The 21,354-nt window shown below is 27.4% G+C and overlaps 1 protein-coding gene across 1 annotated transcript; it reads left to right on the top strand.

Annotated features, from left to right (window-relative positions):
• Positions 1-14,305: 14,305 nt before the first annotated feature.
• LOC8278034 (zinc finger protein CO3) lies at positions 14,306-16,710 on the top strand. The gene is made up of 3 exons (XM_015727624.3): positions 14,306-15,120; positions 15,424-15,579; positions 16,376-16,710. Exons 1-3 carry the CDS (start codon positions 14,512-14,514, stop codon positions 16,559-16,561), a joined length of 951 nt encoding a protein of 316 aa, XP_015583110.2. The 5' UTR covers positions 14,306-14,511; the 3' UTR covers positions 16,562-16,710.
• Positions 16,711-21,354: the final 4,644 nt, after the last annotated feature.

Genomic DNA, 21,354 nt, shown 5'->3' with positions numbered 1-21,354 from the left:
CCTCCTCCTCCTCCATGATTAGAAAATCTAACCAATTACAATATAGTAAACTATAGTTGACCTTTTACAACATTGTCCTCTGACATGCCAATACATAGGATATAATATATTTATTTTTATTTATATTATAAAATTTTATTTTATTTTATTTTAATTATTTAACTTCAATTTTGGTTACCATTTAGCTATTTCCTTTCTTTTTAATAAAATGACAGAAAAACTCGTGAAATAACTTTTGAGTGCTATGGGTGACCATTTAAGAGAGATTGGAATAACTTCTGCTTCATTTGACATCAAAATGAAAAGAACAACATATGTAATATTTTGTTATATTATCTTGAAGGGGTAATTGCCACGTGTATCCTTATCACTATTTTGTCAACCTTCCACCAATTCTTAATTTCCTTAATAAATTCTTGAATAGAGGAAATCAAGTCATACAATTGGTCATTTCGACTACACTCATATAAAGATAATTTATTTTTAATTTATGTGAAAGACCTAAGTCAACCGTCTCAAATCCTTCATGAATTTAAGATTGAGTCTCCCTTCTAAAAAAAATCTAATGATGTTTTTATTTAGAAGTGACAATTGATATGGAATCTTTAGCCCTAGTTAAGAAATGGAATCTTTAGCCCTAATTGCATATGGCCCATAATCGTAAAATATATCAACTTAGATTAAGCCATTAACGTAATTTAAAGGGACATAGTATGGTAGTTTATAATGACTTTTAATATTTTTTATATATTTATTGAATAAAAAATATAAAATTTAAATTAATTTACATAAAAAAATTTCTTTGATAAATTTACATAAAAATATTTTAGTATGTAACTTTATATCAAAAATTACATATAAAATAATAATTTATGTAAATTTGATTCAAATTTTATAAATTTTATTTAAATAAATATATAAAATTATTGAAAGTCATTATAAACTACTACGCTCTAAAATTCACTAAAAATCTATCATAGTTATAGAAAAAAAATAGAAATTTATGATTCTACAATATAAAAAAGTATATTGTATATGTAAACCAACATCATTAAATCCTTATGGTCGGGGACTTTGGATTTATTGATTACTTCAATTAGAAAAAAAGAATATTGTAATTCAATAAAATCTCTTTATATATATAAAGACTTTTTCTGTAATGTTTTTTTGAAACCAAACAGTCTTGTAATTCAAGAAAGTTTTCTAATAAAAAAACTTCGAATAAAAGCAATTCAATTAAAAACAGGTTAGTACCTCGTAGAAAATCAAATATTCAATCTTATAATTTTTTTTCTCAATCACCTTTAAATATTTTTTATATTAAGATGATATCTTTTACCTAGCTTATTCAAGTATTATCTCTATTAGACAATTTAAGTTAGTTTAGATATTACATATTTGATATATGAAAGTTATGATATTTCTAGTAACAAAAAACTAAATATAATTATTTTCTTAATTATAAGTTATTACTCAAACTTTTTTATGTAACTTTTGCTAAATTATAAGATTTTAACAATTGAAAATACTAAATGGACAAAAAGATTGGAAAAACATTATAAATTTTTAAGCATATAAAATCTGAAATTTAAATTAAAAATAAAATAAAATAAAATTTCAACAGATAGGACTAACGAATGTATTTTTTAAAACTCTTAATACTTATTGCGAAATAGATATAACTTTAGGAATGTTTGTGGCAATATCCCTATTTGCTTTAGTTATACACTTCTTTAATATGTCAATTTTAGGAAAGAGTTCTAAGGCTTTTATTTATTTATTTTGGATACAAGAATTCTAAGGCTTTTTGAATATATAGCTTCGAGCTATGCATTGTTGTAAAAAAAATTTGAAAAAAGAAGAAGAAGAAGAAGAAGATATTTATGTTTTCGGATTACCAACATTTTCACTTTCATAATTCAACCAATTTGCAAAAATGAATTAACTAAGATGCGTCAAAAGCTAAATTAGCTACCAATTAATCATATAATAATAATAATAATAATAATAATAATAATAATAGAAAAAGTGATTAATATAGACAACCCAATAAATAACGTTAATAAAGAAAATACAAAAAATTGTATACAAGTTGTGGGTTTATATTAATGTTTTTTTTTTAAATTATACTTAAAAGAAGGGAGATTCTAACTATAGATATTGTTCAAGTTAAGATACTGTTTAAATTGAGATATGTACATATCAGCAGATTAAATCTGTGGATGCAAATATATGTTAAATTACCTTATTAACAAAATAGGTTTAACCTTTCACATAATAAATCCAAACTTTTTGTTTAATATATTTATCCAAAAAATTTGAGCTTTGATAATTCTTCACTTGGCAAAGCCACCAAATGATAAGCTTCAAAAATCAGGATATAATTGTAGCAAAATTGTCAAATTAGGATAAAATGCAAGAACTATAGACTTTTGGTCAAATTTGTTATTTTGACCATTAGCCATTAACTTTTCGTTAGCTTAATTAGTTGGTTTAAATAGCAAAATACCCGTGAACTTACATCCGAAATCCAAATCACTTCAAACTTAACTTTATAGCCAAATTATCCCATGTATTTGCAAAAATTGGCCTTTATGCCCCTAATAAGTTATTCAATTCAATAAAAAATTGCAATTTTTGTTATTTAACAAGTATTAAAAGAGAAAATACTTTTATTGAAAAAAAAGAATAACATATTTAATAAAAAAGTAAAGCATATCTATTTCCGAAAACTCTTTAATCCTTATTCAAAAGTTAAACCCTAAGAATGTCAAATTCTAATTCATTGAAATCACTCAAAAATATAAATCCCAAATCTACTGCATTTCAATCATTTCAATCTTGTGTTCTCTTCTAGTTCCAATCTCATGTCTTCTCAATCTATCCAGAATCAAGACATTTCCACTTCGTCTCTTTAGCATCTTTTCTGCTCTCAAAGTCCTTCACAGTCATCGCCTTATCATCACCATCATGCAAAAGCCCTTTTCATTGTCATTATCGCCATCATGTAAAAGCCCCTATCACTATCACCATCACATAGAAGCCCCAACCACTATCATCGTCGCAGTCACCTTGTTGTCCCCATCGCCTCAGTGTCGACATAGCACAATAGCTGTCATTTCGCCATAACTGTCATATCGCCTTACCCATCTTTTCCATCTTATGCAATAATCGTTGCCATTTCTACCCACTACCAAACCCATTTCTACGATGAATTTCATTTTTAGTGCAATGGCTATAGATTGTTAGTGCAAATGTGATGAAATTTTTATGATCTATGATGAATTTTTTTTATTCAAAACTTTCTTTTAATCTATTCTATTAAGAATTTTCTTTAAAGACAGTCCCTTCTTATCAGCACCTATTTTCCGGATCCAAATATCGAGGGAATTACGGAAAATCCAATGGTGAAAGTTATTACTTTTCTCGAGTCTCGAAAGATTGAGGATGCGTGAATCCAAGTTAGGATTGAGAATAATTAAATCAAAGTTACTTTTTTAGCATCAATTTGGATTCAATTGTTAGAAAAAAAATTAACTTTGAAGGGTAAAACGAAAGTTTTCGCAAGTTCAGGCACTAAATTGCCAAAAATTTTCAAATTTTTTGCTCACAAAGCCAATTGGCTCTGCATACAGCCGAATCGGTTTAGCCTAGAGACGAATCGGCTCTTCGACGTCGTTTTTCACATTTTTTGACTTAAAACATTGAAATTGATGAAAAGAAGTTTTTATAAGTGATTTGTGATAATTATTGGATATTTTTAATGATAATTATTTGAATATAAAAGATTTCTTCTATTGGATATTAATATAATAAAAGAAAAATAATTAATTATTTTTATTAATACCTATCTAATACATCAATGATTTTATTAATACCTATCTTATACATCTAGGGTTTTCTAAACCTACTGGTATAAATGGAACAATATACCCTAGGTCTAAGGTTAACTACATTCATTAAGCAATAGACTAACAACCTAGCATAATTCACATGCATTCATTAAAGCTGGGAGTTTTAGGAAACAAAGAGAGCAAGTCATTCAGAAAGAGCCTTAAATTAGAAAAGTATTTTTAGAATGACAAAAGATTTTCATAACCCTAGACGATACTGAGTTTCCAACCAAACAGCCTCATCATCTCTAGAGACTCGCAGATCAGTAAACTACGGTAACAAACTGAGGTTCTCCACATCTAGCATTATTAACATCTTTTTCTCCTTCAACTGGTTCTTGTGTTTTTATGATTCTAAGAACATGATTAGGATTTTTTTACTATTTTCTATGTTTTACATTATTAGATTAGGGTTTTCTATGAATCTTCATGTTACTGATTTGTTGGATTTTAGAATCTGATAATAAGAACATTAGAGTTTTGAAATATGATAATATGCTAGCATTAGGGTCTTGGGATCTGATTAGTCACATGCATAGGATTATATGATCAGATTTTCCTTTTCTCTATAATTTTGTAATCAAATTAATTTATTAGGGTTATATGATTAATCTGCCATGTTTGTCCATTGTGTTTTCAGTTTTTAGGGTTTGTATTAACTTTTAGTATTTCTGTCTCAATTGATTGTTATTTGTTATTCTATTTTTATTTTATTTCTTTCAGATTCTAATCGTTTTTTACCTTATCTGCATGTTAAAATCGGCTTTGGGACGTGAGGATTACATAAAAAATCAAAGAAACTAGCCTAGATGCCCTAAAGCCGATCGGCTCTACACTTCTTTGCCCTAATTTTTGGTGTTTTGAGAGATTTTGATGTATTGTTGTCGATTTTGTGTATTGTAGTTAGGTTTTATAGCTTTTCTTTGCAATTTTAGTTATAGAATGGGTTTTAATAGCTAAATTTATCTTTCTGCTCCTTATTTTTATTTATTTCTTGATTTAATATATGATAATTAATTATAACGTGATTGCCTAATTAAAAAATGGACATATAGACTTTAGGTTAAAATTGGATCCAACATGAAAACTGTAGTCCAATAGGCTAATCAATATTAATCGGGCTTAAGTTCTAAAATTAAAGTAGACTTAGTGGGCTTTACTGCATTTTAGTTAGGTTAGGCTATGTTAAAATTAGGCTCCCACAAAATGAGTTTTATCATAATATGTAGTCCATCTAAGATTAAAGGCTTGGAAATACATAAATTGTAATTGGGCTAGACTAGGAAAGCCTTATACATAATTAATTAACAAGTTAGGTTAACTAGTTTAATATGGGCTAGGTTTAAACTTCCTTATGAAATCTGAGAAACGTCACTCATTAGTAAAAGTGTTATGGTGATTACCCGAGTAGCGACTCACATCTCCTGCGCTAGTCTCAATGACTAGTTAGTGTGTTCCTGATTTAGTTGAAAAGTCTTATAGTATCGTAGTCGTTAAAGACATTTGGGTGCGCACCCGAAACCACTAGCCACACATCTTTAAAATATATGTCATTGTTCCATTAGATTCAACATATTTTAACTTGTGAATGGGATGTTAGGATTCAGCATTACTATCGAGAAGCAAATCATTATGCAAATATCCTTACTAATTTGGGATTCAATGTTGGTTTTGGTTATTGTTTCTTAGACAATCCTCCTGATGTTCTAATGATGTTCTAAAGAATTTGTTGTTTTCAGTAATATTTTTAGGCATTTCTGCCTCCTTTTGATAGAAAAAATGAAAAGAAAGTCAAAAAAAATAATATTATATTTTTATATTTTTTTATTAATCTAATTCACTTGCCCACCGATATGTGTGAGATGCACATTTTTAAAATTAGAGTAAATTGACTATTTTAAAAAAATATGTAGGGTAATTGGACTATGATTTTTAATTTGGGATTAATTGGACCATGCTTACAAATTCAAGGGGCAAATTGCCACTTAAATCCTTAATTAGTTTGAGTGGCAGTTTTTTCTTTTCCAATATTTTAGTATGGCCTTCATTTGTAACGAGTTTACATTCTTTCTTAGGTTAATTACTTAAAGTATCTTATTTTAATTTCTACTACTTCAAGGTCTAATTTTGGTTTTCTACATTTTAGTCCTTATAAAATGCAGAACTTCACTAAAACCTAGGTTTGATATCTGAAATTTTGACATTTTAATTCTTGAACTACTAAATTCAAATTCACTTTATTTTTAAATTCTTATATTGTAAAATACTTTAATTCCTTAAAACTACAAATTCTTCACCAACAATAATAAAAATTAATATAAATACTGATTTTAAAATAGTTGAAACTAAGAAAAGTGTTTAATAAACCTCTTTTTTTTCTTTTCTATTAAAAATAGAAAATAAGAAGAGTTTCAACTTTTAACACCGTGAAGGCTTGATAAGAAATCTATACTTTGTCCTTGTTTATTGATAATCGTGCATTGTACGTTAACTTATCATACTCGAAAAAGACGGGATTAACTAATTCCATATCTCCCTAGAATTGGAAATTTTAGAGACCATATCATGGTTGGACTCTAGTTAAAAAGTCCGACCCGATTTAGTATTCTAGTAACAGCCAAGAAGACTAGTCCTAGTGCAATTAAAAGGTCCTACATTTACAAAGTCTTTCTTCTTATGGAACAAAAACACTTTCAGTTCCTATATAAAAAACTATGACATAATATACTAGATATATGCTACTTTATACACTCATAATACTTTTAGCTACTCTTACACAAATTACTAACTTTATTATCAAAGTAAGTGACTAGACAACCCCGTCCGACGCATTCTATCCATCATTACACGTACTCTGAAAATCGAATTAGCCTTTGAAGATCTTATTGATTGCTCATCTTTTTGACCAAGTTATACTTATAATTTTATTTTGTTTTGAAGAAAAGGTTCATTACATGTTAGTGTTTCTAATATTTGAAAGTTAGTTGCACTTGAACTATTAAATATACATACTTTAGTCCCCAAAAGTTAATTATATAATTTTCATCAAAATGTAATAGAATGATTGAAAAAATAATAATTGTAAAACAGTAGTAATTGATGTGTATGTTATAATAAAGAGAACATTTGTAATTAATCCAGAGTTCAAAAACCAGAAATTAATAGAGCTATAAATCATGAAATCTCTTTTTATCACGTAACAATTAATAATTTAATGTATCTAAAAGCAAAAGTACAGATAATATATACTCATCAACTTCTTAAATTTTTGAACTATCCTTATCAATTAGGCAATGGAAGTAGTAATATAGATATTTGATGATTTTTCACATTATATTAGATACTTAGGTTCAATCTTAGAGTATATATGGGAGACCCGATAGCTTTGGATAGTTCAACATCCTATCATGTTTTTCCCTCATTAAAGATGAAATTAATAAGATGAGTTTTATTATAGGAAAATAAAAAAGTGAGACCCAAGTGGTTGAAGTTAATTTCTTCAAAACACAATGGCTATCTTGCCTGTTAGAAGAAAAATGAAACACCCCTTTGCTTCTCTCCCAATCTTAGCATAATGTTTTACTTAACTTTTGTGGAGGAAGAATGTAAGAGTTTAAACTTATAACCATTGACTGTGAGATGGAAATTGAATCAGAAAGTTAATGGTTATTACCTGCGTTAGCAAAATTTAATTCATTTGAGGAAAATAGTGAACCGTTGACTAGCCAAAATAAGGAGAATATTAAGGGCTATAGAATCCAAAATCCACATAGCAAAATAAGAAAACCCATTTTCACATTTCTCGCAATCCTTATTGTTTTGGTACATTGTTACTAACCATAACTACACATGAAATTCACATATTAAAGAGAGGTGTTTGTGTTGTGTTGAGGTTGAGGTTGATAGCACATTGACCAGATGGTCGCAGAATCACTTACTCTAGTGGCAGAAACTGTTTCCATTTGACATAAAATTCTCCACAAGCTTATATGGGTGGGGCTGTTGGGTCACACCCATTTTCATTATCTTACCTTACCCATCTAGAACAAACCCCACCTTTATTTTTCTAACCCATGTTCCTCCTCATTAGAAAGAGACCATCATTGCCTATCTAGGCTTATTTTTTGTATAGGGTAATGCCTTTTTCTTTCTAGCCTAAGAGAAGTTGGGTACACTCTCAACAATTAAGATGCCTTTCTTTTCCATAGAATTCAAATTCTTTTGTTTATTTTCTAATTGGATCATTTATATCTTCCTTGTTCCATCTAGCATTAGATCAATTTTTATACCACATAATGCAACCAAAGCAATGACATGAACTCTAATCACTAACTCTTGGGGGTGTTCCATTTAGTGATTAGAACTTAATTAAACTAACAAGTCCTGTCAGAACCTTAATTAGTAGGAAGATGATATTATTTTAAAAGTAAAAACTAAAATTTAAAACTCATCAAATTAAAAAATAATAATAAATTCTTTTGATTTATTTAATTTATTTTATTATCGTGTTTTCATGTCAATTCATTTTGATATTTTTATTTAACAAAGTATTAACTTTATATTTTATTTTATAAGTATACATGAACTTGCAGTCGTTTAATTAGATTAATTAGATTATAATAAAATTGCAAACTATACTTTGAGTAATATAAATCATTGCCATTTTTTTTAAAAGAAAAAAAATATTTTTTTCTCTCTCAAATCTCTTAATCTTGGAATCTCCACTCCATTTTTCCTGGCCAAGATTCCTAGTGGTATTGCCGTGATAAACATCCTTTTCCATAGCCTCTAGTTCGTTTTTTTCTTAAAAAAAATAAAATTGTTTTATTTGATCATGTTGGTCTCTCTATATTGAGTCCAACAAAATTGGAATGTAAAAGAACACAAGAAAGCTATACTTCCCAGACCAAAGAAACAACAAAGTAAGAAAGAGCCTAGTAGATAGAGGTAACAAAGATAATTTAGAAAATTAAAATTAATTTCTTATAAATCAGTTGATTGACAATTGTACATCAAAGATTTATTAATTTTAAGTTATTATAATGCTAATAATTCTATTAACAACGAAATCCAAAATATCAAGCTTTTTTTAAGAAGATAACAATGTTCCATTGCGAATTTATAAATATATTTTGAAATAAAAGATAAAAATAAACATAAGATATTAAAAAATATAAATAAAGAAATCAATTTCTAACAATCATCAATCGCGTTGATAAAGCAGTAAATTGTAATTCTACGAAAAAAATATTCCATTCGGTAGCACTAAGTCATATATCGATTTTATAGATATTTTTTTATGAGTACAATTATTTGAATGTCAAATTTGATTTTTTTTTTTTCTTTTCACCATTCTCATAAAGAAATAACTTAATACTTTTTATAATTGATGACTATAAAATTTTTATAAAATGAGAATTTAAATTTTCAAAATAAAAGAGCATAAAATTTTCCAAAATATACTAATATTTATTTATTAAGATTAATTAATAACAAAATTATTTATAACTTGCCAAGATAATTTAGAAAAAGAGAATTAGTCAAAACGATATAAATATATGTTTGTGGATCCTGAATAATAGAACTTACCTGAAAAATGACAAATGTCAAAGCAATGTAGTGAACTTTCCCTTCCCCCCAAACTAGGTCCAAAAGTACCGAAATTCAAAAAAAAAAAAAAAAAAACTTATAAATATTTTTTAGATATTAAATTATTATTTTAATATGTATATTTATATTTATTTTAATTTGTGTATTTATTTTAATATTAAAATTTAAATTTATATATATTTTTAATTTTTTACTAATTTATTAATTAATAAATTTTATTTCTAATTAAATTAATTAATTTTAATTCTAAAAAATCTCATATTAATAATTAGTCTAATTAAATACTAATTAATTTTTAATTAAATAATAATAATTTTAAAATTAGTATATTAATTATATTTTAATATTATATAAATTTATAAGTTAGTTTTATAATTAGATAATAATTTTAATTTTAGAAAATAATATTTTAAATACTATATTTATTAATAGATTATTTTTGTGATATATATATATTAATCTCTGATACTTAAAATTTTTTGGTACGTGTACTTAATTTTTAACACGTTGGATTGTTATTTTAACATATATATTATTTTTGACACATAGAATTTGAACTTATGTGTCTATTAGTTTGTTAATTAATAAATTATATTTTTAATTAAACACTGACAATAACTCTAAAAATAGCATATTTATTATATTTAATATTATATTAACTAATAAATAGTTTTCTAATAAAATAATGATACTAATTTTATTATAAAATAGCATATATTAATTATATTTAATATTATATTAACTAATAAATTATTTTTAAATTAAATAATAATTTTAAAAATTAAATCTTAAATTATATTTTTAATAGTGTATTCAATAATAAAATAATCTTGTAATTATATAATAAATTTTTAGTTTTAAAAAATAATTATATTAATTGTATTAATATATTGATTTATATATTATTAAGCTTAATTAATAAATAAACTTTATATTATTGCATTAATAAAATATTAATTTTAAAAATTAAAAATATTTAAAAATAGCTAGTTTACTATTATTTTTAAAATATTTATAAATTAGAATCTAATATTAAAAATCTTATTAAATTATATTTATCAATTTGATTTTAAAATTAAAATAATAATTACGGTCGTACTACGCACGGATCAACGGCTAGTTATATAATAATTTTTAATTCTAAAGATAGTAATATCAATTATATTGATAGAAAGAATTTATATAATATTAGAATTAATTAATAAATACTTTAAAGAAAAGTATTTATATTAGTATAATAATAAGATCTTAAAATATTAAAAAATTATAAATATCTAATTTATTATTATTTTTAAAATATAATGAATAAATATTAAAATTTTATTAAATTTTATTTATAAATTTTATTTTATAATCATATAATAGTAATAGTCGTACAACGAATGATAAATGGCTAGGAATCTTAAAACTTTAAAAGCTTTTGGAAAAAAGAAGAAGCCCTTAAGCCATTTTCTATGCCAATTGGTTCATAAATTCTAATTCCTGTTATTCTGGTTTATGATAAATCCCAATATTTATCACTAATATTAAGCAAAAGTAATAAAAGTATAATTAATTATAGCCATTAATATTTTCTTACTTATATATTGACATCCCCACATATATGAAAACACACTCACTCAAGAGACAAGATCAGATAACACCAATTCGCATCATCATTCAACTGAAGAACTTATTGCAAGATTCGGAATAATTATAATAACTATCTTTAATTTTTTATTTTATTATTCACTAAATTGTTAATCTATTTCTTTTCAGTTATTTAAAATTTAATTCAGCTATTAAGATATTGATTCATATAAATCTATTTCTTTTTTTTTTATTCATAGTTTTTGTGATATGTAAATCTTTTATTGGTAAATGTGACTAATTATAATACAATTGAAATTGAATGACTGAAAGATATAAATCAAGATTTGATAATTAAATTAAGCTAAATACGTTAATATATTTACTCGAGAAGTTCATATATTATTATTAGCATCTTAGATTATATACTAAATTATGACCATTGATGCCACATTGAATTTAGAATACAATCATCTCTCTTTAAAAGCTTTTACATATATTATTTACAATCATATCCAATTCTGGAATTGTGTGGCTGAAAACAAAGTTAAGTAAGTTGCTATTCAACTTGACATGCAATTGAGAGAGAATATATATAAATGTATACAGGACTCGATGAGGACTAGTTCCATGTATCATACGCAATAGTAATAAGAAGAAGAATAGTAACAAAACAAGTGTATGTAGGAGACAAAAGGTACATCAAGTTGGTGGCTATAGATTATACACATATAGCACTCAATCAATAAACTACATGTCATTGCACAATACATATAGTGGTTTGTTGATCAATGAGTATGTGCATATTGGTTTTCCATCCGGGTTGGACTGGAGCAATTGATCTAGTTATTGACCAACCCAAGACTGAAACGTTTTATTTGGGTATTGCTTGTTAGTTAGTTTGAGCAACTGTTGAGAATGAGAAGAAGAAGTCTTGATAGTTATGAAATTATATTTATATATATATAGTGAATGAGCTTCACATCAAAGAGACAGATACCCCTTTCTGAAGTGATATAGATGATTCTCATGGACCTACAATTTTCAATAATATTATATGTTGCTTTTTGGGTCCCCATTCCCACTCTTTCCATTCTTTTTCTTTCATGGCTATCATCACAATTGCTATCAAAAGCTCCGAGAACATCTTTTTCAACTTATGCATCATCAGAGATCGTTTTGAGTCAAGCATCTATCATCTATGTATGCATCTAGATTCTCAAATCATGAATCAGAACTCTCTCCCTTGCAATTTCAAGTTTCTTTAGGGCTTTTTTGTGGCCTGAATTCAGTCTCAATAAAGCTCATCATTTAATTGTAAATGCTTGTCCATATAAATGATGTCCTTTCAGTTGATGGTTGCCTTAATTCTCACAATAAAATATAGGAGATCAAATGGGCTTATTAATTTGCCTAGTAAAATCCACTTATATCTCAAGGAAATTTTGCCTTTTGCTAAGGCTAGTGATTAGTGAAGGATTAATCTTTTGATTTAAGGATGCTAAAAAAGCTATATGCAAGTACATGCATGCATGCTACTGAAGTTGACATACATTATCTTAATAAGTCGCATATGCAATGGAGAGAACTTTTTAGAACAATAACTTAATGATCAAGCGCCTCGATTGAAACATGTAAGAATACCTAAGATTGACATATAATAGGTTCGGTCCACACAATTTTAATGAATAAAGTTCATAATAGTTAAGTTTTTTATCTAATAAATAACCCACCCATTATATAAAAATTTAAAACTTAATTCTTTTTTATTAAATCTCAATCGTCCATGAATTGGAATTTAATGGTGAAAATTACAAAATACGATAAATCTTCAAAATGAATATAAAGAGCATTTTCTAAGATTCAATGTTCAAAATAAATGTTATCATTTGACTTCGAAAGAAAGAAAAGACAGATCTCTAAAAATCATATCTCCATCTTTGTGGAATTTAATCCAGATATTAACAAACTAATCAGCCGATGCATGTCACTCTAACCATGATTATGCTGATGATAAGTGTTGGTTATGGTAAGATCTTGCTCCTTTATGCATTCCAAATTGGAGAGGTAACACTCCACTATGTTGATTATATTATAATAATTAAGTTATAATGATGTCTGTTAACAAACAAAAAAAAATCATAATTAAAATTATTTACATGTAATCAACCCTAATCTACTATTCTATAATCTGGAACAAAAATGCTCTTCACATGGGTATGTATTAAATAATTCAGTCCTGTTGTGAACTGAGTAAAGTGGTAGGGTCTCTCCTTCTTATAAGTTGTCAAATTGCAAGTTGGGCATGATTCTTTCAATATCATCAAGAGGCTAAGATATTATTTTATGATTTCTTTTCTTTTCTTTTTTCCTGCTAAGAAGCAATGTATATATAGTTGAAAAAGTGCCCCTACCCATTGTAATATACTTCATTGTTTGACCGAATTTGCAAGTGAAATTGCCCAATTGATTTTGAAAATGATTGCAATGATATTAACAAATATTTTCATAAAAGAGACTTGTCTCCAAAAATTGAGATTATTCTAAGAACCCCTTCACTTTTGTCTCTGCACATTTGGGATCATCATCTCCTCTAAAGGCAAAATAAAGCCCTATCTATATATATATATAAATAGTCCTAGGAAATCAAACGATGCACATGGATTCATTAAATTAATTAACATGATTATATGTTAACATTTGAAGTCCTTTCAATAAATTCAAAAAAGAGGCACCTTTACTTAATAAAATAATCATTATTGCTTATAAATGGCACTTTTCTATATTTATAAATATTTAATAAATAAGTGACTCGAAATCTCAGTTGAATGCTTGATTAATTGTAAGTGAAGAACTAATTGAATTGCAATTTCACACGTGAATAAAATAATAAACTTAGTAAAAAAAATATGAAACATGAAGTAAAAACTGTGTATAATGGATTTACTGTTCCACGAATTTTTAATTAGATACATTATTTGCCTCAAATGTAATATTGACTTGAGTAGTAATAATTTCTGATTAAAAGTAATAATTCTAATATGCTTTTCACAACTAATACGTTATATTTTATGAAAGTTCAATTTAATATATAATTGTTTAATGGGATTTTAATATTTAAAAATTAATTTTATCAATATTAACCGCACTAGTTTCAAATAAATATTATTATTAAGATGAATTTGATTCCATATAAAATGGAAAACCTGTTAAATTATATAATTAATTTCTTTTTTCATAACTAGACTCTTTTCAAGAAGGCATTATTACATATAGTAAAAGAAAGAAAATGACCACCTTTGTCATTTACCATATCATTAGAATGATTTGTTGCAAACACTTTGGAAAAAAAAAAAAGTCAAGTGGGTAGAAAAAGAATTTTGTTTTAGGAAAAAATAAAAAGCAGCAAAATAAATAGAGAAGTCAACGCACTTAGAAAATGACGTCATGTTCCACGTCAGCACCCAGCTTCATATCATATTTGCTCCCTTTTAATTTGGAGCTTCCATACGCAGAGAGACGCCAGTTTTTATATATAAGTACTTCACCTCTCAAACAAAAACCTCCATTATTAACTCTCTTCAGAGAAAAAAAAAAAAAAAAAAAAAGAAAAGGAAACATTTTCCTCATCACACTATATCCACGCGCCATGTACGGTCACAGTACTAGCACAACATTTCCACGCGCCGACTTCAGTCTCGGCCACCATCCTCCGTCCCCTGACGGTGCTGCCACCACCCCGTCACCATCCTTTCAGCTGTCGGGACAGTTCCCACCTGCAGGTCACCTGATTATACCTGACCAGTTGGTAGGCTTTGAGGTCGGTAGTAGCACTACCAGTGGCTGTTGCAGTAGCTACGGTTCGCCTAGTTCACTTGCGAGCTGTGGAACGACATCGTATCAGCAAACGAGTAGCTTGATTCAAAGGAGTATTAGTAGTCATTCTCTTCAAAAGAATGGTTACTATCCCCATTGCCATTTCGCTTGCGATTTTCTTGACTTGGATAGCAGCCCTGTTAGAAGGGTTTTTAGTACTGGTGATCTGCAGGTAATTAAGCATATGCTCTGTTAACATAAGTAAATCACATGTGTTTTTTCTTTTTACTGACTTTACATGTAAGTTAATTTTCCAGCATGTAAATTATTGTTTTTCTTTTCTTTTTTATTTACCGGCGAGGGGCCAATAGCTCACGGACTACACTACGTATCAAATAATGATTCTCTTACATTCATCTTTTAATTTTACTTGTTATAAATGTGTGTGTTTACAAGTACTCGAAGAAATTAATGAAAATGTTTTTTTTTTTTTCTCTCTTTTGGGGGGGGTGGGGGGGATTTATTTTTGGTGCAGCATGGGCACAAGGCAGACAGCCCTTTATCAAGTGAGAGTAGTGTGATAATAGAGAGTATGAACAAAGCATGCAAATATAGTCCTGAGGAGAAGAAAGAGAGAATTGAGAGGTACAGAAGCAAGAGAACACAAAGGAATTTCAACAAGAAGATTAAGGTAGTTACCTACTTTTCTTTTAAGGTTCCATTATGTCAAAACGGTGTGTTTTAGAAAACATATGCATTTTGAGAAAACATTCTTATTGGGATGATTGAGAGACCCATCATTGTACTAAACACGCATTTACTTCCAATTATTTTGTCTATATCAAATTACCGGTTAGAATTATGTTTTTTGTTTATGGATAATATTTACTTCTATATTTGATTTACTAAATTAGAAGAAATATAAGCATAAGTGATCAAAATGTATTATTATTTCTCAATTGAAGAAGACTTTCATGATTTTTCTTTTTAAGAAAATAACTTTGCTAGCAATATATACATATACATATACATTTGGCTCTAAGACAAGTTGCATTTGTTCTTGCTTGTCTTTCTGGCTCACACGGCACATATTATGCTTTATGTCAAATCCAACTTTTCTTATCAACGGCACTATTCGATAGAAGTTGCAATAGTTGTTGTTTGAATTTCAGCCATGAGGATGACAAGCTATGGACTCTTCAATAATAAGTGACTAAGTATGATATGTAATCATAATAAAGTCCATTAATTTTATATACTTAACCCAATATTATTCTTTGTTCTTTTGGTATATATGTAACACATAAAATGATAGCATAGGCACTTCTGAGAGTGTAATGATTTTGTGCTGCACCAAAATGCAAACCTTTCTATCTCTTTTTAATCTTCCTTGAGTGATTATAAGTTGAATGTTAGACTTAAATTAGAATCAATTTACAAGTTCTTGTACCATCATGATCGTATAATTAATTTTATTTTATTTTCAGTATGCTTGTCGGAAAACTTTGGCGGATAGCCGACCGCGAATTAGAGGGCGATTTGCTAGGAATGATGAAATCGAAAAAATCCCTCAAAGTCAATGGTGCAATAATATAAGTGGGGAAGAAGATGAGGACTATGACGATAATTGGATCGATTTTCTGGATGCATTTTCAGCGAATTCAATCCCTTAATCCTGATCAAAACAAGCTTCGGTTGGTCTATGTGCCAGAATATCCTTTAAGTTTCCTAGAGTTGTGATTTCAGGTTGCTTGTTTCTCACTATTATTATTATTATTATTATTATTATTATTATTATTATTATTATTATTATTATTATCATATGCAATTTCCATTGCTCCTTAGCATGAAGTAGGAAATGTAAATATAGCTTGTCTGATTTTGAATTTTGATGCTAATGTAACCATTTCATTACGATGGGACATGTATTAATTAACATTTTATGTAAGATTTTACAATTTATTAAAACAACTAGCATTGTACTTAAAAAGATTAAAATTAAACAAAGCCATCATCTTCAAGAAAGAAAGGGAAGCTAAATGGTTAAGGTAACAGTCACTATCGTGGCTAAAAGTCAGAGATTATTGGACTATTAGTAAAGAGTTGGAAGAAAGATTTTTAAGGGAAGCATGATAGAGAGCATTGGGTCTTTTCGTTTGCTGACCTTTTGTTCTTTCTTGCACTTGGGATAACTACTGAGCCTAATATGCCGAAAACATCGCAAAGTGGTGTGAAATTAGCTTGTGAGTTATTGCACTCATTCATTCAAAGCTTTTTCTGCTTGTGTATAGAGGGCATGTCATGGTCCTATCAAGGTCTTTGAGAGTAGACATTATTATAGTTGGTTTTCAATGAAGGAACTCGAAAGGGCTACAGATTTGATGGGCACAACCCTAGCTAGCAAATCAAGAATCTTACAAGGAACTCCCTAATTCAATCATGCTTTGTATGAGATTTGGTGATTAAAGCTATCCATATCTCAGTCTCATAAGTTAAAAAGAAAATAGTAATTTTTTTGAAAAGAAAAAAAAAATCAAATTCAAAATATAATTCACATCATCCAATTCGACCAAAACTAAACGAATCACATATGAAAAAAATTCTTATATGTATAGATCTTATAAAATGTTAGTTATATCTCTTTTAATTTACTATTAATTTATCTTTTCAATTTAATACGTAAGTTAGAATCACAATTTTGTAATAGAAATTTTTATATTTATGAAATATAAATATAAATAAATAAATATATATATATTTCTAATGTGGGTATTAGTTATCAGAAGGGAAAAACATATATAGGACTCCTTTCAATTTCACAATTAATTGATTTCTCCTAATGAAATTAAGCACAGTTTGACTTCGGGTAGACCTTTAGTAAATAAGCATCTATTAGTGGCAGTTGCTGTTGTATAATTTAGATATCTTTCTTGCCTAACTCAAATTGCTAGGAAGATGGAGCAGGTAAAGCCTAACTCTTAAGTGTCTCCAATATCATTGAATTGAAGACCTTTGATCTATTGGATTTAAAATTATTGATGTAACTTCTGTTTACAATACAATACAGTAAAGATTTATTCTTACCAAGATTCCTAATGTTTTGATCATATATATATATAATATATATAGATCATTCAATTATGCTCCATTATAATCTAGCAAACATAAATGTGTATATCTTTTTCATGTATATGTTTACATCTTTTGCTTAAGCTATATTCTTATTTTCTTCCTGTTGCAAAACCTATACAAGGTTAAGGCACTTTCTTAATGTTCACTCTAGAGTCTAGCTAGACATATAAAAGTAATCTTCGATGAACTTTAATTAGTAGCTTGAAAAGCAAAACAGCATCTAAGATCAGTCCTCCCTCTTCTTCTTTTTCTTTAAGTCCTTTCTTTTATTAATAAGTTTATCTATTTCGGGTGTGTGTACCATAATAAATAGTACAGTAATTCATAGTTAAATATTTTATCCATGACAATATACAATATAAATTATCTATATATAGATATCAATCACAATCGAGATATACTCAAATATAAATACTAATTAGCTTATTTATTTATCCGCGTTTGTACATAAGTAGAGCCATAAATTTAGTATGGATAAGTAATCTTCATATTCGAAAGTGATTATTTGGCTTCCTTTAAAAGCAAAGGAAAACTAATTAAGTACTAATCATTTGTTAGTTCATGCTAGTAGTAGTAATTAATGTTAAAATAGACATAGAAGGTATCTTGCTCTTTAAATAAGGCTACAGTCTCTTGAGGGAACCCATAGAGGTGGGAAGGACGGCGCTCTTGATTTTTGTCTGCCGGCGGTGGGTTTCCCACTATGTTTAAGGATGGCCCCCTCACCACAGAAAGATTTACTAAACTAAAGTTCTTTATTTGTTAAGCCTCTAATTATCCATTTGTTTATAGATAGGTGCCCTAGCAATCATCAAATACTTGCAAGTGTGTGTCACATATTTGGTAATGATTATGAACAATTAAGTGAGTGATTACTACATTTGCCATGGCACTGGCAGAGTTAATTTCAAGAATCCATTAATTACTTGCATAGTAATTAACTAAAAAAAATGATGATTTAAAATAGAGTCTAATATGACAATATGTTAATTAACTAATTATATATTTAAAATATTTGTTACAGTTGTTTTATTATATAAATATTTAGGTTATACTTGCTAATGCTAATACTACTTCATGTTATATATCACATAAAATTAAATTAAATAAAAAAAAAAAACTTTTAAACATGTTCTAGTTTTAGTTTTTTGATTCGGTACAATTCAATATTAGTTCAATTTGATTCTCGATATGGACAATTAGTGAGACTCAGTACTATTAAAAATATCTTAAAATATTTTAATTTGAAAAATGATTAAATGGTCAATAAAAAAATTTTAGTTCGATTTTGATACAGTTCAAGATCTCCATACCAAATCCTAGATAAAAATATTTTTAAAAAAAGCATACAAAATAATTGTTTTTAAAATGCAAATTTGAAAAATCCGAGTCTATTAGAATTTAAATAAACAAATTTTAAATTCTTTAGCGATTTTATACTGCGAAAACTCAATTCAAACTGACATTTTAACATCCTTATTTAGAAAAATTAAGACACAAAATTTATCTATTACCTGATAAGCATAATTATCAAGACTTCTAACTTATACTTCCCCCTAATTGCTTCAGGATCTTGATGTTAAACTGAAGTTAGGTTTGCATGAATAAGATGATAAAATATATTTATGAAACTTGGATGGCTTGACTAGATGTTGCGTCGATTTTGCAAATTCCATGGAAACCCCTGGTAGCTTGGAAAAGGCAATCCTAATGATGATGGCGGTGGTTGATTAAGCAAAAGAATAGCAGGAGCCGCTCTCTTTATATGAACTCGAAACAAAGAAAACAAAAAGAGCAGCACAAAGTGTTGGCAGCAGAATTATAATAAACATGAGAATACACTAGCACATGAGATGCAATAAGTTATAGGGGCCAATTAGAGGAAGAGAGAGAATTTGCCTCTTTATTTATAGGACCTTCAAGAAAAAGGAAACCTAAGAGCGTATGATGTCTCAATTTGCCCTGAAAATCTTGATTATTTCTCCATAATTGAATCAAAGGCATTAACCATCTAAAGCAACCCCAAAAAAAGGAGAGGAAGAAAAAGTGCTTTAAATCTAATTAAAACGAACAATTTTTCTGGTCAATTATAGAAGCCAAGCAGAAATGTCTACTTCATATTGGGAACCCAAATAACACAAAGTAGACCAAGCTTGTGGGATAGAGGATCAAGTTTAGACATAGCAAATAAGCAATAGCAACCACTCATGGACCTTAAGTTTGCATATTTCAATTTCAGCAAAAGTTTTTGAGTTTTGAGTTCCTCACTCTCCTTTGTCAACCAAAACAAAAAGAGCAAAGATATAGAGGCCACAGTGGTTGACTGGAGTACATGAAAATGATTTCTTTTCCCTTGACTGCTCATCCGAAAGAAATTAGAATTATAAAGAAATATGACCAATTACGATTTACATCATCAACTTTGATATCCTTTGTTTGAGAATTCAATAGTCACTAAAAATTTTGATTCCGACTATATTTAAGTCTTTTTATTCTATTCATTATTAGTCAACTTAGTCAAAAAAAGACTTGATCTATAAAGAAAAAGTTCAAGGACCAACTTAGTATTATGCATTTAACTAAAAAGCAACTTTTAAAATTTTAAACTAATTTATTTCTAATAATTGAATAATACTTTTCCTTCGTTAATAAAAATTTTAGACATTTTAGAGAATATTTATACTTAATTAAGCTCGTACTAATATTTTTATATTTTAAGATATTTATGAGTTCGTATTTAATTTTCAATTATTTTAATAAGATATAAAATTATCATATACTTGCCAATTTATTATTTATAAATTTTCATTTACTATTGCTTCGTTAATTATTTTGATTTCTTAGAAAAACTATTAAAATGTATAAATTCTCTATTTTTTATTTAGATATATTATTTTATTAATTTGAAAGAAAAATAATATTAATATCAAACTAATTTTTTGTAATATTTCCAAACACTATGATTAAATTATGTTAAAAGAAAAATTGAAGGTAATTCTTTTTCATTAAAAACTGAAATTAAATTGTGCTACAATTAATTTTGATAATTAATATTAAATTTAAGAAACAACCTGAACTTTTTTTATATATACTAAATCACTTGACTGGATTGATGAACTGAAAAATCTAATAAAATGACATAAGCCCAGATGAAATCAAAACTCGGTTTCCCGTAAACTCAATTTTCAAACTATCAAAATCTAGGGAGGTTCAAGAAATATACATTAGAAATAGAAAACATTGGCATAGAAAATATATCCACAGAAAGAAGACAAGAGGTCTAGCGATCTGCCAGCTGCACGACTGACAACAGAACAATTTGGACAATGTCAAG

The sequence above is a fragment of the Ricinus communis genome, chromosome 8 (assembly GCF_019578655.1).
Source record: "Ricinus communis isolate WT05 ecotype wild-type chromosome 8, ASM1957865v1, whole genome shotgun sequence".
Taxonomy (NCBI): Eukaryota; Viridiplantae; Streptophyta; class Magnoliopsida; order Malpighiales; family Euphorbiaceae; genus Ricinus; species Ricinus communis.
Note: the sequence above shows the minus strand (reverse complement) of the source record. Positions and strands in the feature narration are given on the sequence as shown.